Genomic DNA, 25,000 nt, shown 5'->3' with positions numbered 1-25,000 from the left:
TTTACGCTCGGAAAAAAATTCATAAAAAATTTATTTATGTACCAATCTTCATGAAACTTTCACCTAATACTATGTGTAATAGGCTCTAACACATTATTAACAAATGAAAACAATATCGGGAAAAAAAATTATTACCTACGGTATACGCGTTAATTAACGCGTAAGTCATCCACCCAAAATCGTCACCTATCACTTCGAAACCTACATCCCCAAACAGAACTACCCAAGACCTTTCAAATGATGTATAATACTTACTTATTTAAGGGTATCCTATTGTGCGCAATCAGTGTTTAACTTTGAGCGCATTTTTCTCGAAACTTCCATTTCTCGGTTACGTCGTTGTTGCACCGCGCGCCTGAATTCTAATCACAGAAAAAGGATGGTGGAAATTAAGATGATGAAGAAAGTCTTACACATGAATTTGGTTTTGAGTGGAAGAGGAACACATGGAATGAAATGAGGCAGAGCACTAGAGAATTTGAAAGGAAGAAATATAAGGAAAATAAGAGAATTGGAGAATTCAAGAATAAAGGCTCATCCTTGGGAATTGTTTTGGAACGCACGATAAAATCACTTAGTAGCACAGTGCATAGTCATGCAACTCTTTGCTTCACAGTATACTGCATTGGAATTCAAGAGCAAATGATTGGTGTTTCTCTGCTTACCAGTGTTTGGGAGGCATTGGTGTGTGACTCCGTAATCTGGAGTCACTTCACCATTAGAGGAGGAAACTGATCCCCTCAAGACTCAGTGAAGACACAAGGGTGAATGCTAAATGAGTCGGGTTGCCCACAGGTGGAGCCAGGGGGTGGTGGACCGCCGCTTGGCTGGGTTGGGGGGGCCACCACCAGACGGAAGGTTCATAGGTGCTCCTACTGCAGCTACACCACAATGTACACCACAGGGCTCAAGCGGCACCTGCTTACCCACACCGGGGAGCGGCCCTTCATGTGCCCCTACTGCCAGTACTGCACCGTCACTCAGTACCACCTCAAGCGCCACATTCGGGTCCATGAAGGCAAATTTCAGGGCTGAGGGAGGGCTGCATTCAGGGTCTGAACAGATCTTTTGCTTTGTTCCAATCATGCTTTTGTGCACATCATTCTGTAACACATTATTAGTATTAGTTTTGTTGTTCTTTGTATTATTTTTTTTCACTTAATGTTATTTGTACTGTTACTACTATTTAGTTCATTGGACAAAGGCTGTGGAACTTGCTGGCAAGTGGCATCGTAAGTTGCACTGAAAATGTATCTAAATATAAAGCCAAAAGATTGTGTCATTACCTTTTGAAGCTGAATGAGATGACATGGGTTATGTCAGTCATGCTGCCAACTTTAGAAACTCAGTCTTATAAGAGAAAATGTGCAATGATGCTCTCATGGTTTAGTCTCATATTATTCAATCTGATATGTCAGTGTTTGTTTTGTTGATATAGCAAAATACACTGTGTGGTTTGCTGCCAGTAACTGAAATACTAGGCGGAGGAAGTGCTTCAGAGACAGGTCCATCATAGCTGCCTTGAAATAGCGTAGGTAATGCTTTAGGAGTCTTCACCTGTACATAATGCTTGAAAGTATACATATCCTTAAGTTTTTTCATGTGTGGAACTAATGCAAGGTTGTATAGGAAAGCAAAGCATCCAGTTACATCAGCTTTGTACATTGAAGTGATGCCATGACATTGAAAGTGAAAGAAAGATTTTGAAAAATCAGCTGCATTGAATGGTGCTCCGATTTGGATACTGGAAAAGTCCATAATTTGGTTGCTTGTCATTCCATGCCACGAAACGAGTCCAACTGATGGTTATACGGCATTTGGACTGAGGCTCAGACACACACTAATGAAGTTAGTAAAATGTCACTTTTGTAACATTCAACATTACCTTCTTTTGTTTGAATATTTTGACAGACTCTGTTGCTACCATTGTATCCTCACCACACACACTGGAATTCTGTACCCCACATTGTGAAAAATGTGCATTAATACATTTTACCATGGGCATGGGTTGTGTGTAGGTCGTGTGTAGTGTAAGCTAACGATGTAGTAGGGGGTGATTACTCTCAGTAAGCAGGACATAACCTACAGGTGGGGATGAATACTGACCCTGTGCCGACGTGTGCAAGGGGGGCAGCAGCAGGGGCTAGGAAGAGCCTCGCTGTCACCACCACCACCACTGTCAAGACGCACCACTGTAACTACTGCCTCTACACCACCACTAACTACACACACCTTTTACGCCACACACACACCCACACAGGAGAGAAGCCCTTTTCCTGCCCTCACTGCCCATACCGAGCCACCACCAAGGAGAATCTAAAGCGCCATGTGCTGACCCACACAGGGGAAAAACCTTACTCTTGCCCCTATTGTCCCTACCGTGCATCTCAGAAGGAGAGAATGAAGGAGCATGTGTACACTCACACTGGAGAGAAGCCATATGGGTGCAGCATGTGCTCCTATCGGTGCTCTCAGAAGGGTAACCTGAAGAGCCACATGCTCACCCACCAGGCCAGCACCTGAGGCCACTCAGAGGGACAGTTGGAACTCCAGAGTGACTGGGGAATTTGACTGTCTGGGTCGAGTGTTCATGGATGATAACCTTAAAAGTGAAAATGGATCAGTTGATTCTATGGTTAGCACTTGGTCTTCATATATTCTATGGATGTTGCCTTGTGCAGGTGTACATAGGTACAAAGGTGGAGGCTGAGACAGGACTAGATGGCCTGAAACAGGTGAATTTAACTTTTTATTCCTCATTTAAAGATCTGAAATCTGTTTTGAAATAAGTGTAATAATTATTATCATGACTCTGTGACATATTAATATTAGGTAGGAGCATTCAGAAAACAAAAATATTTAGTTTTTTTTACAAGTGTATGGAAAAAAGTATGTCTGCAATATGCCATTTAGTGGCAAAATATGGAGAATGGTTGTGATTATACATTTAAGTAAATATTTTGATAGAAATAAATGTATCTTTCCTTAACCATTTTAAATTTTACAATTACAATGGATGAGACTATTTGACTATTAGAACAAGAACTGCATTTGGAAAGCTTATGTCATTGGGCTGAAAAATAGTAAAGAAAATTGTATATACATTTCCTTTGTTTTCTACTTATTATTATCATGTACATTTGTTGCTTTTATATGGGAAGATGAAATTTACTTTTGTTTTCTTGGAATTTAAAACCTAATTTTTGCCACAGAGAGAGCATGGGACAAAAATGAAAATGGGTATAGTACACCCATGCACTCATTGCTGAGAGAGATAGGATATTGTTGTGAGAAGAGAAAGGACAAAATGTATTTCTTTCTTTGTATTCGTAGGAGAGTAATGGAAGAGAGGGTAGAGGGGTGGGGTTGTATTTACCTTCATGTACTACTTGCCACTTGTCTGGAGGTCAGGAATGTGGTAGTATTACGAGCATTCCTCTGCAGGTGAGGCCAGAAAGAGTGGGTCAGAGGAGAGTGGGTGTGCGCCTTCTGCTGCCCCGGGTCCACCAGTGTACCTATTGCTCCTACTCCACCACCAATGCCGGCCACCTCAAGAGGCACTTGTATAAACATACTGGGGAGAAGCCATACTCATGCCCCTATTGCAATTACAGCTGTACCCATGACAGCAACCTCAAGGCCCACATCCGGGTCCACACAGGAGAGAAACCCTACTCCTGCGACCATTGTCCTTACCGCGCCACACAGAAGGGCACCTTGCTTGCTCACCTCATAAAGCATAAGCAGCCTTCTTGAGCTGGGCAGGGTATTTCTTACACCTCTGGGCTGGATAAGAGACTAAGAGTTGATAGTATAGGAGACGGGTATTCCAAAGGATAGTGCAAGAATTAGCTGTGTTATGGGAGAAGGCTTTAGAGGTTATCACTTGGCAGGGGAGGAACACTGTGCAAGAATTATATATGTTGGAGAGAAAGCTTTAGGTGAGAAATTATTAATTTTTGGTACTATGAAATAGGAGGGGATGAGGAGCTTGGTGCTGAGCAAGTGAGAATTCTTAGTGTTTTTAGGAGTGAAAGGGGACAAGAGGGAGGGAAGGGATAAATGTTTCATAAGAAAGGATGGAGAATAAAGATCTTAAAATTCTCTCTCTCTCTCTCTCTCTCTCTCTCTCTCTCTCTCTCTCTCTCTCTCTCTCTCTCTCTCTCTCTCTCTCTCTCTCTCTCTCTCTCTCTCTCTCTCTCTCTCTCTCTCTCTCTCTCTCTCTCTCTCTCTCTCTCTCTCTCTCTCTCTCTCTCTCTCTCTCTCTCTCAATAGTAGGCATTATGGATGAGTGAGATTGGAGTGTTGAAAGGGAAGAAGGAGGATGGTCATCTTTGCTAGTGATGGAGCTGTGATAGATGTACATTTAATGTTGAGAGGTGTGGGAGTTATGTGATCTCGTAGCTCATGTAAGAAGTTGGTGTGTTTCATGTTTTGCCATGTTGCATTTCACTTCCTTAATTGGTCCATCTCACTATAGTACTTTTTGGTCATAAGTGCAGTGAAATCAAAATGATTTTTCTTTGATATGTCAAGAAAATTGGATCAAGTCTGGCATTGTCACTAACACTTGTCAGGCATTTTTTCATAATCATATATCTGTTGAGTCACCTTACCTATCAAGCTACCTACTTTAATACATAGTGAGGAAGGTGTTTGGTGGGAGAACTCTATCTTGTGATACATGTGGATCAATTTTATGTCTGTCAGTCTGTTTGTCTGTTAGTAATCCTCCTGTCATGTCACTGTCCAGAACTTCCTGCCTGTGCAGTGACACACACACACACACACACACACACACACACACACCAGTGTGAGTTGAGGGGTAGACTATATCATAGGCTCTTAAGGAGTACACATGATGTTTGGGTCTGTAATATGTCTAACAAAATCATGTGAAGAGATGGAATGCCAAATAATATCATTGTTAATCTGAATTATTAAAATTATCCTGGAATCATTCATGATTTCATGTAGGATTGATATCAGATCTCAGAAAGATATCATAGTGTATGTGTTACACTTCTTATGATGCATTGCAGCCTAACATTTAATATCACCTCAGACTGTATCCCAGTCTTGTGTCTCATGTGACATGTCCTAACTTTCCAGTTAACTCCCTGACTGTGGTAACCATTCTTTTTTTACTATTTCTAACTTGGTTTTCCATTCTTTATCCGTTTTCCCAGCACTAACCTGTTTTCACTGTTTAATAACTGACGGTAATGTCTTCATATGTTTATTGTTGTGGATTTTACTGATGTGAACCAACACTGCCATTCTAAGGAAAACATTTGTTTGTGGGTTCTTTGGTTGTGGGTCCTTATTCAGTACCTGAGTGCATGACCAGTCAGTCCACCCTGCTGGGAAGGCTGCTGGATCGCTGGAGTTGCAAATGATTCAATAAAACAATTTTCGTGCCAATTACTCATGAGATTTCCTTACCTACTGGTGTTCTGTGGGTCAGTGGTGTGGTGGAATATTTTTTTTACCTGATGTGCATTTACCAAGCATTATATTTGCTTGTTTATTTGTTAAAAGTATACTTAATGGATATTTATTGGCCTGTATTCTTTGGGCTTGAGAAAGTTACCAAAATCCAAGGTGAAGGCATGGAGTGAAGGAATTGCACAGGTATCTTTTAATGTCATCATTGATATAAAAGTTATCATCATATTTTCACAATAAAACAATTTATGGCAAAACAAATTAAAACAAAGGTGAGATTCTGGCATTATTTGCTGTACTTATGAGTTTATATATGAACTTTAATATTCAGAGATGTCACTAACCTGATTTACAACATGCCAAGGAGACTTGTCCTCATCTAATTTCAAGAAAAGAAAATAGAATCTACTTAATATTGTGAATGGGATTACTTCTGACATGGTTAATGCAGACATTATCTAGAAGTTGCATATTTTCCAGTAACAGGAATGCAGAGTATAGAAACCCTTGATTTGCTGAGAGCCTCCATGAGTTGCACCACCATTGTGTGTCTTTAGTGAAATCTTGTCTCACTAACAGTCCATAGATCTGAGGCTCACAGGAACATGCCTTCAGAGAGTACTTGATCCTTAATTAATATTGTTAACCAGAGATGTGTTTGAACACAGTATGTCATGTCTTAGCACTAGCTTATAACAAACAAAGCCTACCAGTGGATTGTTTGGAGGTGTAAGTTTACATCATTAAAAACTTGCTGTTGTTAAAAGTGTGCTTAAGATGAAAGGAGTTGTGCTACCATGATATGAAAAGGTACCACTATAATTTTAAGTGTGACTAATTAAAGTCTTGTAGTGGATCCTTTGACTGTAAGTCAGCACATGAGTTCAAGGACTGCACAGCTCACCTATTAGATAAGAATAGTCCAGAGAATAAGACGCCACCTCCTCCGCAGGTGGAGCAAGGAAGTAACAGTGAGTGGCCGGGTGGGAGAGGAGCCTCAGGGGAGTGGCAGAACCTTGCTGCCACGACCAAGGTGCACCAGTGTGCCCACTGTCCCTACACCACCCCCAGCATACAAACTCTCAAGAGACATGTTTATAAGCACACAGGAGAAAAGCCATTCATGTGCCCTTACTGCTCCTACAAGACTACCCGCAAAGCCCTCCTGAAGGAGCACGTGTACACACACACTGGAGAGCGACCGTTCTACTGCCCATACTGCTCCTACAAGTCTTCCCATAAGAGCATCCTCAAAGCCCACATCCGTACCCACACTGGGGAGAAGCCCTATGCTTGCCTGTTCTGTCCATACCGTGCCACTCAGAAGTCCTCCCTCAACACCCACCTTCTCAAGCACAAGATGGAGGGGCCACCTGTCTAGCCCATCCCTCCACTCCACTGCAGCAGCACGAATTGATTTTGCACAAAGGGAAAAATGCACTGATATGCACACATGCTTGATTTTTTTTTTTCTTTTTTTTTTTTTCTTTCTTTCTTTCTTTCTTTTTTTTTTTTTTTTTTTTTTTTTTTTTTTTTTTTTTTTTTTTCCTCCAACCTCAGGAGTATAGTAGCCATGTGCTCTGTGCTCCAGTGAGATGTGAAGTATTTGAGTGTAAGTTTAATGTTTTTGTGGCTGCCTCTCCTCTATTTGTTTTTTGGCTTTTTATGGATGAAAATACCTCACTGTGTATAGTGTGTGTGTTTGTGTGTGTGTGTGTGTGTGTGTCTCACTTTATAGGTACAGGAATATGGGTATGCATGCATATGTGTGTGTGTGTGTGTGAGAGAGAGAGAGAGAGAGAGAGAGAGAGAGAGAGAGAGAGAGAGAGAGAGAGAGAGAGAGAGAGAAAGCCTTGCTGCCATGCCCCCCCTGGGAGTGTTCACTCTAGGGCATCCTCCTCAGGTATGGCGAGAGACAATTTCTCAAGAGGGTGTGGGAAGACTGCCAAAGGAAGGATGCCAAGGGACTTCCAGCCCCGCCACCACTAAACTCAGCAGTCCCTCTCCCCCATCTCCCTCCCCCACAACCACCACTACACACCCTCACTCCACTACTGCTGCCTCCTCATTTTCTGCGTGCTATGCTTCAGTCTATGGTTCCTTCCCCTCCATCTCTTCCATTTCTCCATCTGTCTCCATTTCTCCATGTCCCTCTTCTCCTCCATCTTTCCCCACTCTAGTATCAGTGGGCCCAACAGTCTCCAGTCCCCCATCCTGTTTTGCATCCACTGCCTCCTCATTCTCCCCTGATAGCCCACAGGAAATGCCCCCTCCACCACCTCCTTCATCCCCTCCATCTCGCTCCTTTGGCCCATCCACCAGAGGTCACTTCCGCCCACGAATTCATTCTCATCTCTCTCACAGTCTCCACAACTTCCATTCCCACATCACAAACGTCCGATCCCTCTCCCAACCTTCTCAGTTCCCTCCTCCTCCTTCTTCTTCTCCTTTATTCCCAGGCTCTCCATCCCCCACCACCAACATTTCTACCCCTACCACCACCACCAACACCTCTTCCTCCTCCTCCACTATCTCCGGCCTTGAGACAACACTAGAAGATAAGAAGCCATTTTGCTGCGAGTACTGCCCTTACAAGACCACAAGAAAGACTGCTATGAAGGAACACATCAACAGCCACACAGGGAAGAAGCCCCATGCCTGCCCCTTCTGTCCCTACCGCACGTGCTGGAACTCCTCCATGGTGGTGCACATGAGGACACACACTGGGGAGAAGCCATACTCCTGCCCTCACTGCAGTTATCAGGCCACCCAGCGCTCCTCCCTCAAGGCCCACCTCCTCACCCACCAACCCACCACATTCATGACTACTACCTCCACCTCTGCTCCTATCACTTCCATCTCTTCCTCTTCTGTTAATGAAGGTGTTGCTGCTGCTGCTATTGTTGCCACTACAATTGCCACTGCTGATGCTAGTGCTGCTGTTACTGGTGCTGCCTCTGCTCCTGATCCCTCTGTTACTACTGCTTCTGCTTCCTCTTCCCCTACCTCCCTTAATTCTCAGCCATCCTTAACATCATCTCTTTCTGCTTCAACTTCCTCCCTTCTTATCCCACAGCAAGAGTCTCTCTCCCCAAATCCTGTTCCCATTTCCCAGCAGTCTTCTCCTCCCTTCTCACCCCTATCTTCTTCCCTCACCAGCCCTCAGCATTCCTCTTCCACCTCCTCAGTTGCTTCTTTCCTCCCTTTCCAGCACACTCCATCCTTCCTGAGCACAAGGCATCCCTCCCCTGCTCCCTCACTTGCCAGCCATCATCACTCGCCTTCATCTCTCCTCAGCCACCTCTCATCATCCTTTGCCATGCCTCCATCCCCTTCCCTGGCCATCCTCCAGTCTTCCTCTCCTCTACAAATACCACAGACCCCAAGCATTGCTATCTCACACACCCCTTCCCTTAACTCCCCACAAAGCCCCTCCCTATCTTCTCACCATCCCTCTCTTCCACGCTAATGTCATCATTTCTCAAGCCACCTTGACTGCTGATCATACAACCTACCAAAAGATGTGTGCCAGGAAAGTGAAAGCATTTTGATGACCTGATGAATTGTTTGTGCTTTCATGGAGGGTTGTGGGTGGTGGTGTGAGGGAAGTCTCATTGCTATTGCTATTAGTAGTTGTATTCTGAGCAGGTTAAGTGTTCCTCTTTTTTAGATCTAGTGGGGCATATTATTAGGGGCATCCTAAGAGGCTCCCTTCATGCCTTCCTCCCTTCTGCCATCCCTTAATTCATACAGTTTTGTTAATGCTTGCATGTTTGGTAGGTGTTTGAATGCCCCATAATGGATTATTATGAACTCAGTCATTTTGTTTTCTTTTCTATAAACTTGATGTATTTTTTACAGATTAAGTGATGTTGATTTTTTATTATATATATATATATATATATATATATATATATATATATATATATATATATATATATATATATATATATATATATATATATATATATATATATATATATATATATATATATATTAGATAATGTGACATTCAACTTTATTGCTTTTGCTCTATATTTTAATTAGATTAAATGAAATATGACTTCATCATATTACTTTTTCTATATTTTTTGATACATGATACTTAGCTTTACCTGTACCTCAAAAATGTACCAAAAGTAGTCATTACTTTTCTTTTATTTCTTTGAACTGTGATGAAGTTACATTTAATTTTTACATAGTACTTTTTTGGCATGTGTACTTTTCTTTAAGACTCCGTAGTTTTCATTTTGTATTTGTACAGTGTTACTACATTGGTCGTGTCTAAAGGTTACCATCTTAAAAAGATGAGTTATTGCTATAATCCTAAAGCAACATATTACATGTAAACATAATACTTAGTGTACTTAGCATACAGTGTTAAAACTCCACTTGAAGTATTAACTTGCTGGTAGCTTGGTCTGACCTGAAGCTTTGTGAATCTCACCAGTGGAACACTAACTACATATATTTACTTGTTTGTAATGATGCTTTGTAGAATACAGCTATTGCATTTTAAGGAGCTTGCATTGTTGTAACCAAGCAAGTTCACCCAATCCTGTAGAGGGAGTGATGGCTGGAGAACCAGCAGCTTTGTGCAGTGTTGTGGAGCATTGCCTACACACTAAACATTCATGTACTGTAGAGTATTTCCTGTTCCTAATATTTACCTCAAAGTACTGTCAGAATCATTCAAATATTTACCAGTATTGCCTGATTCAAGTATTTATTGCAGTATTGAGAGACTTAAGATATTATGGACCTAGAGTGTTCAGTACTTATGGTACTGTGGAACCCTGAGTGGTGCTTGTTCATATCACAGAATACTGCCATACAATGCTATATCTCTCTTATTGGCTGAAATTACTCTTACCATTGCCACTTCCACCGTCTGCTCACCAGCTTAGTCTTGAAGTATGGTAAACCCTGTCAACTCAGAGACTGTAGTACTTACAGACCTGCAGATCATTAAGTTTCTACTGGTGAAGTTTTTAACAGTCAGCATTCTTGATATACTGATTTCATTGGTGTTAGTTGAAAAGTTTTGATTTAGTGTTTCAATTTAATATTTCATGTTCCATGTAGTATTTGTACATGCAATGAGTTACATCTTAGTGAACATGTATTAATGAAAAATAGGAAAAATGTGCTAGAGTTGCAAGAAATTGCATATACTTACTTGTTGGAAAGGTTGTCATGCAGTGATATTATTACTTATGGTTTCATTTGATCTCAATTCTGTGAAGATAATTGGATGATGATATGAATAGATTCAAGTCCTGTGTACTGTGAGTGGACAGGATTCCAGTTTTTCTTTGAGGGATGGGGATTTGAACAGCTGGAATGTTCATCTCCCACCACTTGGCTGCTTTAACATGAAATGGCTGCAATTAATGCAAGTGCTTTTCCTAATGTGTGTGTATGTATGCGTATGCATGTGTGTCTGTGTCCGTGTGTTTCTGCCTGCTACTCCGTCTGACCCACTGCGTATCTGCACATCAGCATGCGAGTGTGTCTTTGTGTGTGCGTGTGTTGATTGCCATGTGTTGGAAGGATGTATTTTTATATTACAAAAGGTTTCAATAAATTTTCTCGGAATTTCAGTGAATTTCTTTCCTGTTTTATGAAGGATTTTGCTGATTGGTAATGACAAGCAAAGAAACATCATGTTACACTTTATCTCTCCATTAAAAATACCCTCATCTTGTACACAATGTTTATGTATTCAGTGCTCTGCCACTACGTTTTTTTTTTTTTTTTTTCTCCCTACTACACTACATACATCATGGATATTTCAAGTGTTACTTGGAGACAAGTAAAGACAGGAAGAAAAGGAAATTGCAGCATACAATTAATATGAGATGATCAAATTTTCATTTCACAGTGAAGATCTATAAGTTCATGGATACATGCTATATTTTACACACATGATTTGCTATTTTACTTTGAAATATGGCGCCTGTGTTCTCGAGTGGTGATGTGTTGGTTCCAATTTTGGATAACTTTCTTAAGTGCACATGACAATAACCAGTAAGATGAGCCTCCTCTTCAGGTGGAGCGGGAGACACACACTCAGTGGAGTGACGGAAGAAGAGCCTCGGGCGAGTGGCCAGTCCCCACCCCAGTTGGGAAGGTGCACCAGTGTCCCCACTGTGCTTACTCCACCACCGACTCCTTTAAGCTCAGGCGACACACACTCAAACACACTGGCGAGAGGCCTTTTTCATGTCCATACTGCTCTTATGGCACAACACGTAAGGAGCTCCTGAAGGAGCACATAAACCTACATACAGGAGAGAAGCCCTACAACTGCTCCTTCTGCCCCTACAGTGCATCTCAGAGGAGCTCCCTCAATGTGCACTTGCGTAGACACACAGGTGAACGCCCATACACCTGCACACACTGCCCTTACCAGTCAGCACATAAGGTCTCCCTCAAGAACCACATGCTTGTACACAAAACACAAGACAACTGATGCTGCCTAAGCCACCAGGGGCTTGTTGGATTTTCTGATTGTGGGACTGAGTGTGGGGAATGCTGTATTTTATTATATTACCACTGATTCATGTGAGGAAAAGCTACTTTGTGTGAAGTACACTAGTATTGAAGTGAGTAGAATATATTTACATTTCTGGAGCAAAAAAATCACTCATGTGAGTTATGGCTCCTCAGTTGTTAAGTTCTGAGATTCAGTCAAGGCTCTAGTGTCTAGAATATTACTAATGACTGGGAGCAACTCTTGTTGGTCACATGACACAAACTGCCCTTCATTTGCTTGATTCAATGTAGAAATATGGGAAAGAAAGAAAATTACTCTCATCTGTGTCTTTTCATATTACTGAATATTACCAAAGAAACAATGCTTCTTAGCACCAGGAAGTTTTATAACATTGTCTCCAGTTTCCATACAGTGTTGTTGTTTAAGACAGGTATTTAACATGTCCATTTAATTTTTCTTCCCAATTTCCATCCTTCCACACACCTTGATACTTTATTTTGCTCTGACTGTGACTCTTTCTAGTTGAAATGTTTTCATCAATACTGTTGTTAAGTCACACTTATCCTCCTTTTTCATCTTGATGGTTTCAATTGTCTCTTTGCTCCTCTAATGTAAATTCACATTTTTACAACTCCTTGATGCAGAATTATATTTTTTAGGATCTTTGCTGCCCACTCAGCATCCATGTAGGTAAGTTCTTTATTATCCTAGATTGTAGGATAATTTAGAACTCACAAAGTTTTCTATTCTGACAGATATCCTTGAGATTATTATATGTTATAAATTGTGTAAATAAAAGTCTTTAAATATAGAAAGTATAAGGATAGATTGTGTTGAGAAATCACACTCAATCCTGTATATTTTATATATGGCTGTGCATCTTCTGTGTAAGACTGAGACAAAAATTTGCATTTTATGTGTCACACTCTAACCTATTATGAATATTTGAAATAGTGGGAAGGAGTCATTGTTAGAAAAGATAAAGAAATGAAAAGGAAGCAAGAAAAAAATAACAAACAGCTTTCAAAATAACAGTTTTGTAAACTAAGATATTTTTATAGGGTAACTGTGTGAGTTATCAGATTTCTGTATTTATATGTCTGTGATTAAAAAATCCTCATTTAATGTAAATGAACAAAATCTCTTGCTTCAAGATAATCTTTTTAAGTTTTCTTGTAGGATCGGGTACAATGAAAATATTAGAAATAAATTAATCACGCTGAGAAGAGAGAAATGACAAAACTCACTCATCCTGCAGCTGTACTGGTGAAGTGCAGTAAAGATGACATTGGTAATATCTAATGAAAGACATGCTCGTCATTTCAGATACTTGATACATATAGTGAATTTTTATTTTTTTTATTTTTATTTTTTATTTTATTTATTTATTTATTTTATTTTATTTTTTTTTTTTGCACAAAAACTGATGTCTTGTTACCTAAACATTACCCACTTTTGATAGTATTGAGATCTTCAAGAGGAAACAAAAGAATGTCAGGGAGACATTTAGGAGAGGACATAGTATTTACTTTAATTGCAGGTGACATTGGGGAGGAATACTATTTGAGGTCACTGGTCCCACCATCATCTCTTGCAGATTAATATCTCAAGTGAAAAGACACTGAGTGTAATCAACAGTGTAAAATTAGGGTTGAAGCATGGTAATTACTTGTGTGGGTGATGTAGTGCAGGTCAGTGTTATAGTTAGTGAAAACATTTGAGTGTTTGTGCACAAGAAGGTATCACCACCCTATCACTGGCTCACTTCCAGTTTTTATTGATAGTATATTTTTGCTTTGTGTATTCTTTGTCCAAGCCATACTTCCCGTTTTTTACTGATAGTATATTTTTGCTTTGTGTATTCTTTGTCCAAGCCATAGGTCTCCCTATGCCTTTTTTAAAGAGCAGGATCTGCACATTTAATTTGTTTGACAATGACAAGTAAGATGAAGCCTCCTCCACAGGTGGAGCGGGAAGCTAACTTTGAGTGGACTGATGGCAGAAGAACAGAAGAAGATTGGCAGAGCTCCACATGCATCAGCAATAATCTGAGGAGCAATGCCTTAAGGCAGACAGGGGAGAAGCCTTACACTTGCACTTTTTGTTCTTATAGAACCTCGAGGAAAGCTCTCTTAGAGGAGCACATCAACACACACACAGGGGACCGGCCATTCTCGTGCCCTTACTGCCAGTACAGTTCCTCCCACAAGAGCATCCTGAAGGCTCATATACGGCGCCACACAGGCGAGAAGCCGTATGCCTGTGCTCACTGCCCCTACCGAGCCACACAGAAATCAACCTTAAACAGTCACATGCTGACTCACAAGGGAAAGGACCCAGTGGCCTGAGGGCACCAGCCAGTGACAGGTAGCCAAGGAGAAGTCCAGGTGTCTCCAAGGACATCTTGTCAACAGGCTGCCTGCCCACACTCACTTGCCATGTGGCATGTCTGGAGACCACAGTCCACTGCCACACTTCCATCCCATTGTTGTGTGTTGACAAAGGTGTATTAGATTATCAAATAATGAACCTCAGAGTTTTTGTATATTTTGTTTGACCAGGCACATATGAAGTGTCTGACTGATATTCAATTTAAGCTTTATATTTTTTTGTAAGTATTTATGTATGTGTTCTTGTTCTTAATTGAAGGAGATAGACAGCAAACAGTATTGCCATTTTATATATATATATATATATATATATATATATATGACATTATTATATAGTTATACACGTTATATATTTAGTTCAGACAGTATCTGAAGTTTCACAGTGGAAATCTAAGACTGAGTACAAAATTGATAAGGCCAAATATAATTAAATCAAGAATTGCTAAGTCATAGTGAGTGTTATTGTAAAGCTCCACAATGATAGCAATGTCTCATGCAAAGGATGCCCAAAATGATGACAAATTAATTTTTACAAGTACAGTTACTACAACTGGTTACCAAAAGGGTAGAGAGCATTGGATCTGATTAAGGACAGGATGGAGAGGAAGGAACCTGAACCTGAGCCTTCCACTGACACTCAGAATAAAAATTTGATTAAAAGCCCTTTATTTTCATTACAAGGTTTCTTTCCTGCACCAGCCATCGCCATTGTGGTCAAGTGAGGTAATGTTGGAGACTACCTGGCCTGTATGAAAAATGAGAAGAAAATCATTGAAAACTTTTCTTTTCTCACATAAGATTAGATTCTTTTATTATTATTATTATTATTATTATTATTATTATTATTATTATTATTATTATTATTATTATTGGTATTATTATTATTATTATTATTATTATTATTGTTGTTGGTATTATTATTATTATTATTATTATTATTATTATTATTATTATTATTATTATAATTATTATTATTATTATTTGTTATTATCATTACTATGTATATGATTATCATTATTATTATTACTATTTTATTATTTTTGTTATTATTATTATTATTATTATTATTATTATTATTATTATTATTATTATTATTTTATTATTTATTTTTATTTTTATTATTATTATTATTATTACTAGTACTTTCATTATTATTATTATTATTATTATTATTATTACTATTATTATTATTATTATTATTATTATTATTATTATTATTATTATTATTATTATTTATTAACTATTACATCTATATGAAAAATATATCTGCTTAAGCATAGTCTCATATTTCATTCATGCACCTAGAATTTTCCCCACATCAGTGTGTGTGTGTGTGTGTGTGTGTGTGTGTGTGAAAGAAAAAAAAAAATGAGTGAGTGTGTTCAGTTTTACATGGCAGGTAATCTTTTAAACAGCAATGGGGTGCACTTCTAGCACTCTCAGCACTGACCAATATGGAAGGACTCACTGACCCCACATAGATATCATGTAGCATTGCTTCCATTTATTGTACAAGGCAAAGCAGGCATTTTAAAGCACCTGCTTATAAAACAAAACCCCATGAGATGCACAGAAGTAAGACGAAGCCTCATCTGCAGGTGGAGCTGGGAAGTAACTGTGAGTGGAGTGAGGCAGCACAGTCACCACCCGAAGAATGGCCATCTCTGAGTTGTGCAGGAGGAGGAGGAGGAGGGGGAGGAGGAGGAGGAGGAGGAGGAGGAGGAGGAAGCAGCAGCAAGGTGCACCAGTGCCCACATTGTGCCTACAACACCACGTATATACACACACTGCGGCGGCACATACTAAAGCACACAGGGGAGAAACCTTTTGCCTGTCCTCATTGCTCATACTGTACTACACGCAATGCCCTCCTCAAAGAACACATCAACACCCACACAGGCGAGCGGCCCTTCTCGTGCCCTTTCTGTCCCTACAGCTCCTCACACAAGAACATCCTTAAGAGACACATACGGACACACACTGGCGAGAAGCCATACACGTGTACCATTTGTTCCTATCAGGCAGCTAGCAAGACCAACCTCAACAGCCACTTGCTGACACACCACTCAGGCCGGGACCCCCCAATGTAGGGTTCAGTGATACCCCATATCCTCCCGAGATGCAGTGTTGTATGGCCTTTCCTCTGCATTTACAGACAGTATTAGGCTATCAATATTAAGTATATAGACCTATTTCACTTTTTAGTTCAAGAGACAAAAATCTTTACATTGCTTGACCTTGCACTTAGATGCCCTCACTTTTTTATGCATCTGAACATTACTTGTTGCTATATGCTACTAAATAGTTTATGATATTGAACTAGTGTTAAATTAATCTATTTAATATTATATATGAAGCTTAACTTTTATCTCAAAGTAAATACTTATTGCAAAATTAAAATTTTCTTATCACTTTTGTTTAAACAGAGTTAGCTATTTGTTGCCTTTATATCATCAGGGTGGCTCAGACCAGTCTGAGTCATACAGAGTATGACTTTATTAATTATTATTAAGATGTTGATGTTATTTTGTATCATTGCGGAATAAATGCTGTTGATTTCATATTTAAAATTTTACACACTGCAAACAAACTAGGTATCTATTCTCATATACTACAAGTTGTATATTACATGGTATAGTAGGAAGATTCTCTAATGTTATGTAAGGAGGTTGTGTTATTTTCCAGCACACCACATGAGTGCACTTTAGACATGTTATTATATATGTTTTGTGATTATAATGTACATAGAAAGGAACTTTATATGTCTTAGTACAGATCTCAAGAGTATATCATGAATATACTTTACTAAGGAAAATTATTTTACTGGGGATGCAAAAGAGACGGGTCACTACAAATTATAACACGATAGATATGGATGAATTCCTTTATCATTATTGCTAGTAAATTTATTTTTGGTAATATGTCTTGATCAGGGAAAGTTCAACTACGTATGGATGTATTATTGCATAAGTCTCATTACCATCAACCCTCATCACCCAAGACAGACTTCACTATCCAACTTCCATCATCCTAACCTCTGCATGATAACCATTAATGAAATGACCACACACACACACACACACACACACACACACACACACACACACACACACACACACACACACACACACACACACACACACACACACACACACACACACACAAAATGTGATAATGTGGGGATTTTTTTTTTTTTTAGTCATATTTATATTAGAGAAAATTTTTAGTGTTATTCTTCCTTGAAGTTTAATTTCTCTTGTCCATTACACAAAAGCAACACATTAACTCACATAATGTATCCCAAAAAGCACTAACAACAGGGGGGGTGTCAAGTGGCACCTACCTTTCCTTATTTTTATTTACTTACCGTATTTTAATCTTAAATCCTTTTTAATGGCCAACTAGTAAGACGGGGCTCCTCCACAGATGGAGCGGAAGGCAAAGACTGATGGCAGGAAGGCGACAGGAGAGTGGCAGGGTCCCAACTCTAGCAGCTCAGGCCATAAGTGTCCTCATTGTGACTACGCCACTGCTAGCATGAATGAAGTCTGGAAACACATAGCTCTTTCCCACTCAGGGGCCAAGCCTTACTTTTGCCCCTATTGTTTGTATAGAACTACCAGGAACTCCCTCCTTAAGGAACACATTAATACACACACTGGGGAGCGGCCCTTCGCTTGCCCGCACTGCCCTTACAGTTCCTCCCACCGGAACATTCTCAAGCGACACATTCGCACTCACACCGGGGAAAAACCTTATGCCTGTACCCACTGTCCGTTCCAAGCAGCCAGCAAGACTAATCTCAACAAACACTTGACAATACACAAAAGGAAGGAAGATGCAAATCAGGCCTACCTTTAAGTGGGAGTATAGAGACACTTCATGGTTCCACAATACTCATAAAATTATCAACCCATGCTGCAGGAATAGCATGTGTGCTGAATCCATAACTTAAAATAGGGTTTTTGCATAAATTAGGCATGAGGGGGCTGTGAAGCTTATTGACACATGTTAATGCTGAGTAAATGTTATGTACAAAGTTGTGAATGAAAAGAAAACCATCATTCACATATATATTGTTGTAGTAATTGTGTTTTCCATAAAGTGTGCAATTTGAATTGACAGAATATGGAGTGGTGGATAGGTAGTTACCCAGGAGCTCTTTAGAGTCAAATTCTGACCTAGAAGAATGTAATGTTAATAGTACAAGCGTATCATGTTTTGTTGCTCCAGAGGTAGAGTACGTCTGCTGGGAGACACGGGTCAGCTGGTTGTTAGCACTGCTCTAGGACATTTCCTCTCAACTATTTCAGTGTAGCCCCAGTGAGGCACTCTCATGCTCCTGCTGGGCCCTCGCAGCCATGGAGATTCCTCCGTCCAAAAGTACACATGACATGAGAGCCATTTTGTGTATGCTACTGGGATGACTGAACTAGTTACTGTCCTGGGAAGTGCTGCTGTGGTGCTGTGGCTTGTAATTTTAACTTGATTTTGCTATAGAGTAACTTAAACAATAGTGGCAGTTCCAGGATCAGATCACAATATACCTGTTTTGATTTTTAAGTATAATTATTATTTATTTTGTACTTGAAATTCACTGTTGATTAGTCAGCTTGGAAGTGAGCCACAGGGGGAGTAGTTTGGGCAGCCTGTGGCTCCACTCCCTGAGGCTTTGTCAAGTGATGTTAAGTCAGTAACAAATACAAACTTTCTCCTTCATGTGGTATTTTTATGCTCTTAAGTGTCTGGTGATAAGCTAAGGAATCTTGGCGGGTAATAGTTTCCTAATTTTTCTCCCGTGGAATAAAAAATAAGATGAGGCCTCCTCTGCAGATGGAGCGGGAGAATAACTGTCAGTGGCCAGGGGAGAGGACAAGAGGCGACTGGCAGGGTGGGGCAGGGGCCTCTGCTGGCAAGGTGCACCAGTGCCCACATTGTGCCTACACCACTACTCTGCTGCATAACCTAAAGAGACATATCTTAAAGCATACTGGTGAAAAGCCATTTGCTTGCTCTTACTGCTCATACACAACTACCAGAAAGGAACTCCTGAATGAGCACATCAACCTTCACACAGGAGAGAAGCCATTCTCCTGCCCCTATTGCACCTACAGTTCTTCCCATAAAAACATCCTCCGCAGACACATGCGAGTCCACACAGGTGTGCGGCGCCACATGTGTCCACATTGCTCCTTCCAGACTGACAACAAATCTGTGTTCAATACACACTTCAAGATTCACATCAAGGAAAATTCAGTTTAGTCCAAAGTCATTCACCTAAAAAAGGTTCCAGCTTCTAAAGAATTTTTTATTTTGAATAATAAGTAAAATATTTTAACAGTTTCTCAAATCACTGGTAATATATTTACTTTGTAATCATTTAGAATAGCATACATATAAATAAATGATTGGCAGGGACTGTTTGAAAAACAGATGTTACAATTTGTCCAACTCTTTAGATGAATCCCAAGATTGCCTTCATCCCCTGAGAGCAGCACAGAAGGGACAAGTATGAATGCCACTATCATCCCACACCTACAGATTTGTGTAGCTGGAAAAGACCTCTGTTGCACCCCCTTAAAAAAAGTTGTGTATATATATATATATATATATATATATATATATATATATATATATATATATATATATATGTGTGTGTGTGTGTGTGTGTGTGTGTGTGTGTGTGTGTGTGTGTGTGTGTGTGTATTGGCATGCTGTTCACTTAGTGTTTGTTAGTTCATATGAGGAAGGATTGCGAGGTTGTAGGAAGCTGCAACATAAGATATGTTACCTGTCAGGATGCCAAAGTCTCTCTAGTTGAAGATGTTCGAATTTGATGTGAAGGACTTGTGAATGTTTTGTGTGTACTTAACAGTTAAGAGTAAGATCAAGCTCCTCCTCTACAGGTGGAGCGGGAGACTAACTGTCAGTGGACTGGTGGCAGGAGAGCCAGAAGGGACTGGCAGGGCCTCACCTCTGCCAGCAGAGTGCACCAGTGTCCCCACTGTAGCTACAACACAACCTTTATCCATAACCTTAAGCGGCACATTCTCAGACACACAGGAGAGAAGCCCTTTACCTGCCCTCACTGCTCTTACAGCACGGCCAGGAAAGACTTACTCAAGGAACACATCAATACTCACACAATAGAGATGCCATACAGCTGCCCATACTGCCCCTATAGCACCACACACCAATACATTCTCCAACGTCACATTCGCATTCACACGGGAGAGAAGCCATACGTGTGCTCCTACTGTTCATTCAGAGCCTCATGCAAAACCTCCCTGAACAGCCACTTGCTGTCACACAAGTGTGAGGAAGGCAAGGATGACATGTAAAAAGTTCAGTTAGAAAAATCATTAGGATTTTCTCTCAGCTAAATGTCAGTTGTTACTAACTTTTCTTGTTGATGATAATCTTTTGTATACCAAAGTGGAGTCTGTCTATCACTTGAGTTCTTGATTAATCCATGGAATCAGTGGCAGCAATAAGTGTTTATGTAGTGAGTGGACAACTAGTCCTGGCAGTACAGCAGCTGCAGACTAAATAAAACTGAAGTAGACTGTAGATAATCTCCTAGTAACCCAAACTTTTTGTAATTCAAAATTTTTGGTAATTTTTCATACACTCAATATTTGGTAGTAATTGATTTATGTTTTTATTTAAACTTTATCAGTTAAAAATGTTAGGATGCGTGTAAGCCTCAAAGCCGTATATTTTCATTAAGTACCAATATGTAAGAGAAATATTCCTGCTGTGGTAGAGAATACGTCTATACACCTGCTGGCAGTGCAAAACTGTTGTTCCTATCTATAATTCTATTAGATTCCCAAAAGCCCTTTGAAAGTATTGTTCATTTAGTTTCCCAGTATATTGGGTCATTCCTCCATCTCCCAGACCTGCAAGTAAATTACCCTAACTGTGTGTGTGCCATAGGAGTCTTCCTGATTACTGATCCTGGCCAGTGTACATACTCAGAGGTTTCAAGTTTGAAATTTACTTGTAGGAATTTTTGCCCCAGAAGGTAAAGATGCACTGCCCTATAATCCAGCATCATTGCAAAAAGAGAGAGAGAGAGAGAGAGAGAGAGAGAGAGAGAGAGAGAGAGAGAGAGAGAAAACCTAAACATTTGTTGTTCTACATATGTTAGACAGATGGTCAGTTAGTGTAACACAATGTAAAAATTTGTCCATACAGGCTCGACGCTAAACTTTCTAGTACGATAACAAAACCTCATCTACAGGTGGAGCGGGAGGCTAAGTATCAGTGGACTGATGCCAGCAGACCAGAAGACAGGCAGGGCCTCGGCTCCACCAGTAAGGTGCATCAGTGTCGCCACTGTGCCTACCACACGCCCGATTCCTATAAGCTGAAGAGACATACCCTAAAGCATACAGGGGAGAGGCCTTTTTTATGCCCTTACTGTTCTTATACCACAACTAGGAAAGAATTTCTGAATGAGCACATAAACACACACACTGGAGAGAAGCCCTTTTCCTGCCCCCACTGCCCCTACAGCTCCTCTCACAAGAACATCCTGCGGCGGCATGTGCGGCGCCACACAACAGAGCAGCTCTCATGTGCATCCTGCCCCTTCCAGGCCATTACTGAAGCTGATCTAAAGAGTCATATGCTGATGCATGTAACAAAAAAACAAAAAGTATAGGATAGATCCAATTCAGTTCATGTTTCTTTTTGTGTTGCAACTTTGAATGGGATGAAGTATAGTATTTATTTTATTGTTAATCATTGAAATCTAGAGGCAGTATCTGCCAAGATAGTGATGAAGAGAGAGAGTATGAAAGCCCCCTGAAGTATTCATTGTTGTTAACTTAGAGACTTGTTTTTATATATTTTTCATTGTGAAAATACTATGTTTTTAAATAATATGAACAGGAAAGAAAAGTGGTGTTTCTTTGGCTTGTAGTGCACAAAAGTAGGATAGCTGAATGGAAGATAGGGCTGCATCTCCAAGATTTGGGATGCCATGCCCTTGTGAGTAGCTGCTCAGCACTATGAGTGTATTGTGGAGGTGTGTGTGTGTGTGTGTGTGTGTGTGTGTGTGTGTGTGTGACTTCATATTCAAGACACACTACTGAGAAGAAAACATGAACTCTCAGTCATAATGTGAAAAAAAAAGACTTTTCAGCAATGGTTTTAATTTTCCTCTTCCATTGTACAGTATATTCTAACTCTTCTACATGTTTATTTTTTTTTATAGAAGAAACTGTTTCTCACATTCTGTAGGTATTATTTCTGTAAGAAAAGAAATGCATCTTCAAGTGCAGTGAACCTCATATCAGAAACTAAAATTTCAGTATGCTGTTGTTGTGATCATGTGCATGTATGTGCAGAAACAAGAATGGTTTAAGTTTTTATTGATTTTACAATTCAAGCTCATTTGTCTTGAAATATTTACTAAAAGTGCATAACTGTTTTATTGAATACTTTGTTCATCTGTGATTGTGGAGCTTGTGTGCTCCTCCAGAGGTTCAGAAAGAAGTAATAATACTCTTCTCTACTATCAAAGAAAAGTCTGCCTAACAGTCCTCAGTGATGTTTCTGGTGGGGAAAATGAAAGGAGCACCATAGAAATGCCCTAAGCAATAATGCTCAGTTTGTGTGTGGACTTGCATGTATTTTTTCTTGACTCACAGTATTATGATTTCAGTAGAACTTGAAGCCATGAATTAGGTAACTACATGTTACTAGTTCTTGCACACCTTTGAGTTTTATCTTGAAGGGAATTTATTCTCCTGAATCATTAAAAAAAAAAAGTACAATAAACATCCTACGGCATCAGCCATCAGTATACATACTGTTAGGCTGTGCTTGTTTTTTGTTATTTAATTATTCATGTATTTATTGCATAATTTATTAATCTATCTTTCTATCTATCTATCTATCTATCTATATATATATATATATATATATATATATATATATATATATATATATATATATATATATATATATATATATATATATATATATATATATATATATATATATATATATCTTTATTTTTTTACTTTTTTCTTTTTTCTTTTTTTAAGGAATAATACAACAGTATTTTGTAATTTAAATGAGAACTCAAGTTTTGTCCTTGACTTAACACACATGTCAGTGCTTCTGGTTGTGTCCAGAATGTATTTATAAACTGATCATCTAAAGCTGTCTCACTCACCCTCTCCTCATTCAAGTGTCTGGGTCCTTCTGAAGAACAGAGTAATGATTTATTAAAGATAAAAGAAAAAAAATGTTGCATAATATGACCTCCAAGATATATCATGGTAGTTAGACTCCATTCAACTAGTGAATATGGTGTTTGGCTCATCACCATGATTGCAAATGAAATATGCAGGATGCTGTGATGTGAGCAAGTCTGTGATGCATTCTTGTGCCTCGAGCTCCATTTTTTTTTTTTTTTTTAACTTCTTTCTTTTTTGTCCTTAACTCAATGTCAGATAATCCCAGATATAAATCATCTCATGAGATTTTGCCTTGACTTTCATTTGGAACTGAAATAAATCTCTTAAACACAGTGAGATACAATTTCATACAATGATCAGCTCATTAAAAAGAGAAAGAGTAAGGAAATGGGGTGTCATGTGGAATCTTTCTCTATAAGATTTTTACACAGTGTGAAGTGTATGTATAATAGGAAAGCATAAATGGGAAGAGAAAGAATAATGAAGTATGGCTTCTTGTTTTGCTTTTGGAGGTTAATAAGAGACGAAAGAGACAAGTGCAACAGGACTCTTCAGAAAATATTCTTATATCAGTACATCAATTTTTCTAAATTTTGAAATCAGTTATTATCAAATACAGTGACACAACATGACAAACAACAATGCATGTGTATGATAAAAACAGTCATCACCTTCCAGCCTTTACATGAAAGTAATATTGTCTTGACAGTACCATCTTGGAGCATCCACACCCTCTTGACATGGCATCTAAACACACACACACACACACACACACACACACACACACACACACACACACACACACAGTCATTATTATTATTGGCAATGGTACAGTGGGAAAACAACTGAATAACCTAAGCATTAAGGGCCTTACATAAGTAGATAAAGCATATCTAATTAACTGAAGCATGACCATCTGTGCTGTGGTTGTTGGCTTAGTAGGTTAATGACTCCTATTAATAATACTGTGAAGGGCCTTGTGCCGCCAGGGTTGAGAGGACCACAAGTAAGATAGCCGCATGTCCCCTACAGGTAGGGGCGGAGGGAGGTAACGAGGCATCTCTATACCCACTGCCCGGCCACACCACCACCTCCACCACTACCACCACCACCTCCTCCAAGACCCACCGCTGTCCTTACTGCTCTTACGTCACCATAAAAACCACCAACCTTGTAAGACACATCCACACTCACACGGGCGAGAAACCCTTTGCCTGTCCCCATTGCCCCTTCCGAGCCACCCAGGAAGACAATTTAAAGCGGCACGTTCGCACTCACACGGGAGAGAAGCCCTATTCTTGCACCCTCTGCCCATACCGCTCTCGGCAGCAAGGGAGTCTGAAGAGGCACGTTTGGGCGCACCATAATTAAAGGTAACTGACTTAGGAAAAGGTTGCACATAGTGTCTTTCTTCTTACTATGATGGAAACTAAGGAGCACACTGACTT

At 39.7% G+C, this 25,000-nt stretch overlaps 7 protein-coding genes across 8 annotated transcripts in view; all 7 read left to right on the top strand.

Moving 5' to 3' along the window:
- The window catches only part of LOC135102805 (broad-complex core protein isoforms 1/2/3/4/5-like), a 31,625-nt gene extending 12,569 nt beyond the window's left edge, over positions 1–19,056 (top strand). Inside the window, exon 6 of one of the 2 annotated variants that reach the window (XM_064008339.1) lies at positions 18,651–19,056. Coding sequence is in view for 1 of the 2 variants with exons in the window: in XM_064008334.1 (XP_063864404.1) it covers positions 7,352–8,917 (1,566 nt within the window). In the remaining variant the exon portion in view is untranslated. Of the gene's footprint in view, positions 1–7,351; positions 9,293–18,650 lie in introns of those variants that run through there. The other variant, XM_064008334.1, reaches the window with a different exon arrangement.
- Positions 10,365–13,549, top strand: LOC135102536 (zinc finger protein 771-like). The gene is made up of 4 exons (XM_064007817.1): positions 10,365–10,430; positions 11,501–11,899; positions 12,607–12,637; positions 13,488–13,549. Exons 1-4 carry the CDS (start codon positions 10,365–10,367, stop codon positions 13,547–13,549), a joined length of 558 nt encoding a protein of 185 aa, XP_063863887.1.
- Positions 13,882–14,295, top strand: LOC135102535 (protein krueppel-like). The gene has a single exon (XM_064007816.1). It carries the CDS (start codon positions 13,882–13,884, stop codon positions 14,293–14,295), a length of 414 nt encoding a protein of 137 aa, XP_063863886.1.
- LOC135102534 (zinc finger protein 771-like) lies at positions 17,764–18,198 on the top strand. The gene has a single exon (XM_064007815.1). It carries the CDS (start codon positions 17,764–17,766, stop codon positions 18,196–18,198), a length of 435 nt encoding a protein of 144 aa, XP_063863885.1.
- A 195-nt stretch (positions 19,057–19,251) lies between the features above and the next one.
- LOC135102807 (chorion transcription factor Cf2-like) lies at positions 19,252–22,245 on the top strand. Its single transcript, XM_064008343.1, has 2 exons — positions 19,252–19,498; positions 21,584–22,245. Exons 1-2 carry the CDS (start codon positions 19,391–19,393, stop codon positions 22,004–22,006), a joined length of 531 nt encoding a protein of 176 aa, XP_063864413.1. The 5' UTR covers positions 19,252–19,390; the 3' UTR covers positions 22,007–22,245.
- A 2,215-nt stretch (positions 22,246–24,460) lies between these two features.
- On the top strand, positions 24,461–24,923 carry LOC135102533 (protein krueppel-like). Its single transcript, XM_064007814.1, has 2 exons — positions 24,461–24,490; positions 24,585–24,923. The coding sequence occupies exons 1-2, from the start codon at positions 24,461–24,463 to the stop codon at positions 24,921–24,923; spliced, it is 369 nt and encodes a 122-aa protein (XP_063863884.1).
- Positions 24,787–25,000, top strand: part of LOC135102808 (zinc finger protein 513-like) — a 2,416-nt gene continuing 2,202 nt past the window's right edge. The window contains exon 1 of the mRNA XM_064008344.1: positions 24,787–24,925. The gene's annotated coding sequence lies outside the window, so the exon portion shown is untranslated. The remainder of the gene's footprint in view (positions 24,926–25,000) is intronic.

Source organism: Scylla paramamosain, chromosome 8 (genome assembly GCF_035594125.1).
Source record: "Scylla paramamosain isolate STU-SP2022 chromosome 8, ASM3559412v1, whole genome shotgun sequence".
In the NCBI taxonomy this organism is placed as follows: domain Eukaryota; kingdom Metazoa; phylum Arthropoda; class Malacostraca; order Decapoda; family Portunidae; genus Scylla; species Scylla paramamosain.
This window is presented reverse-complemented; position numbering and strand designations above follow the sequence as displayed.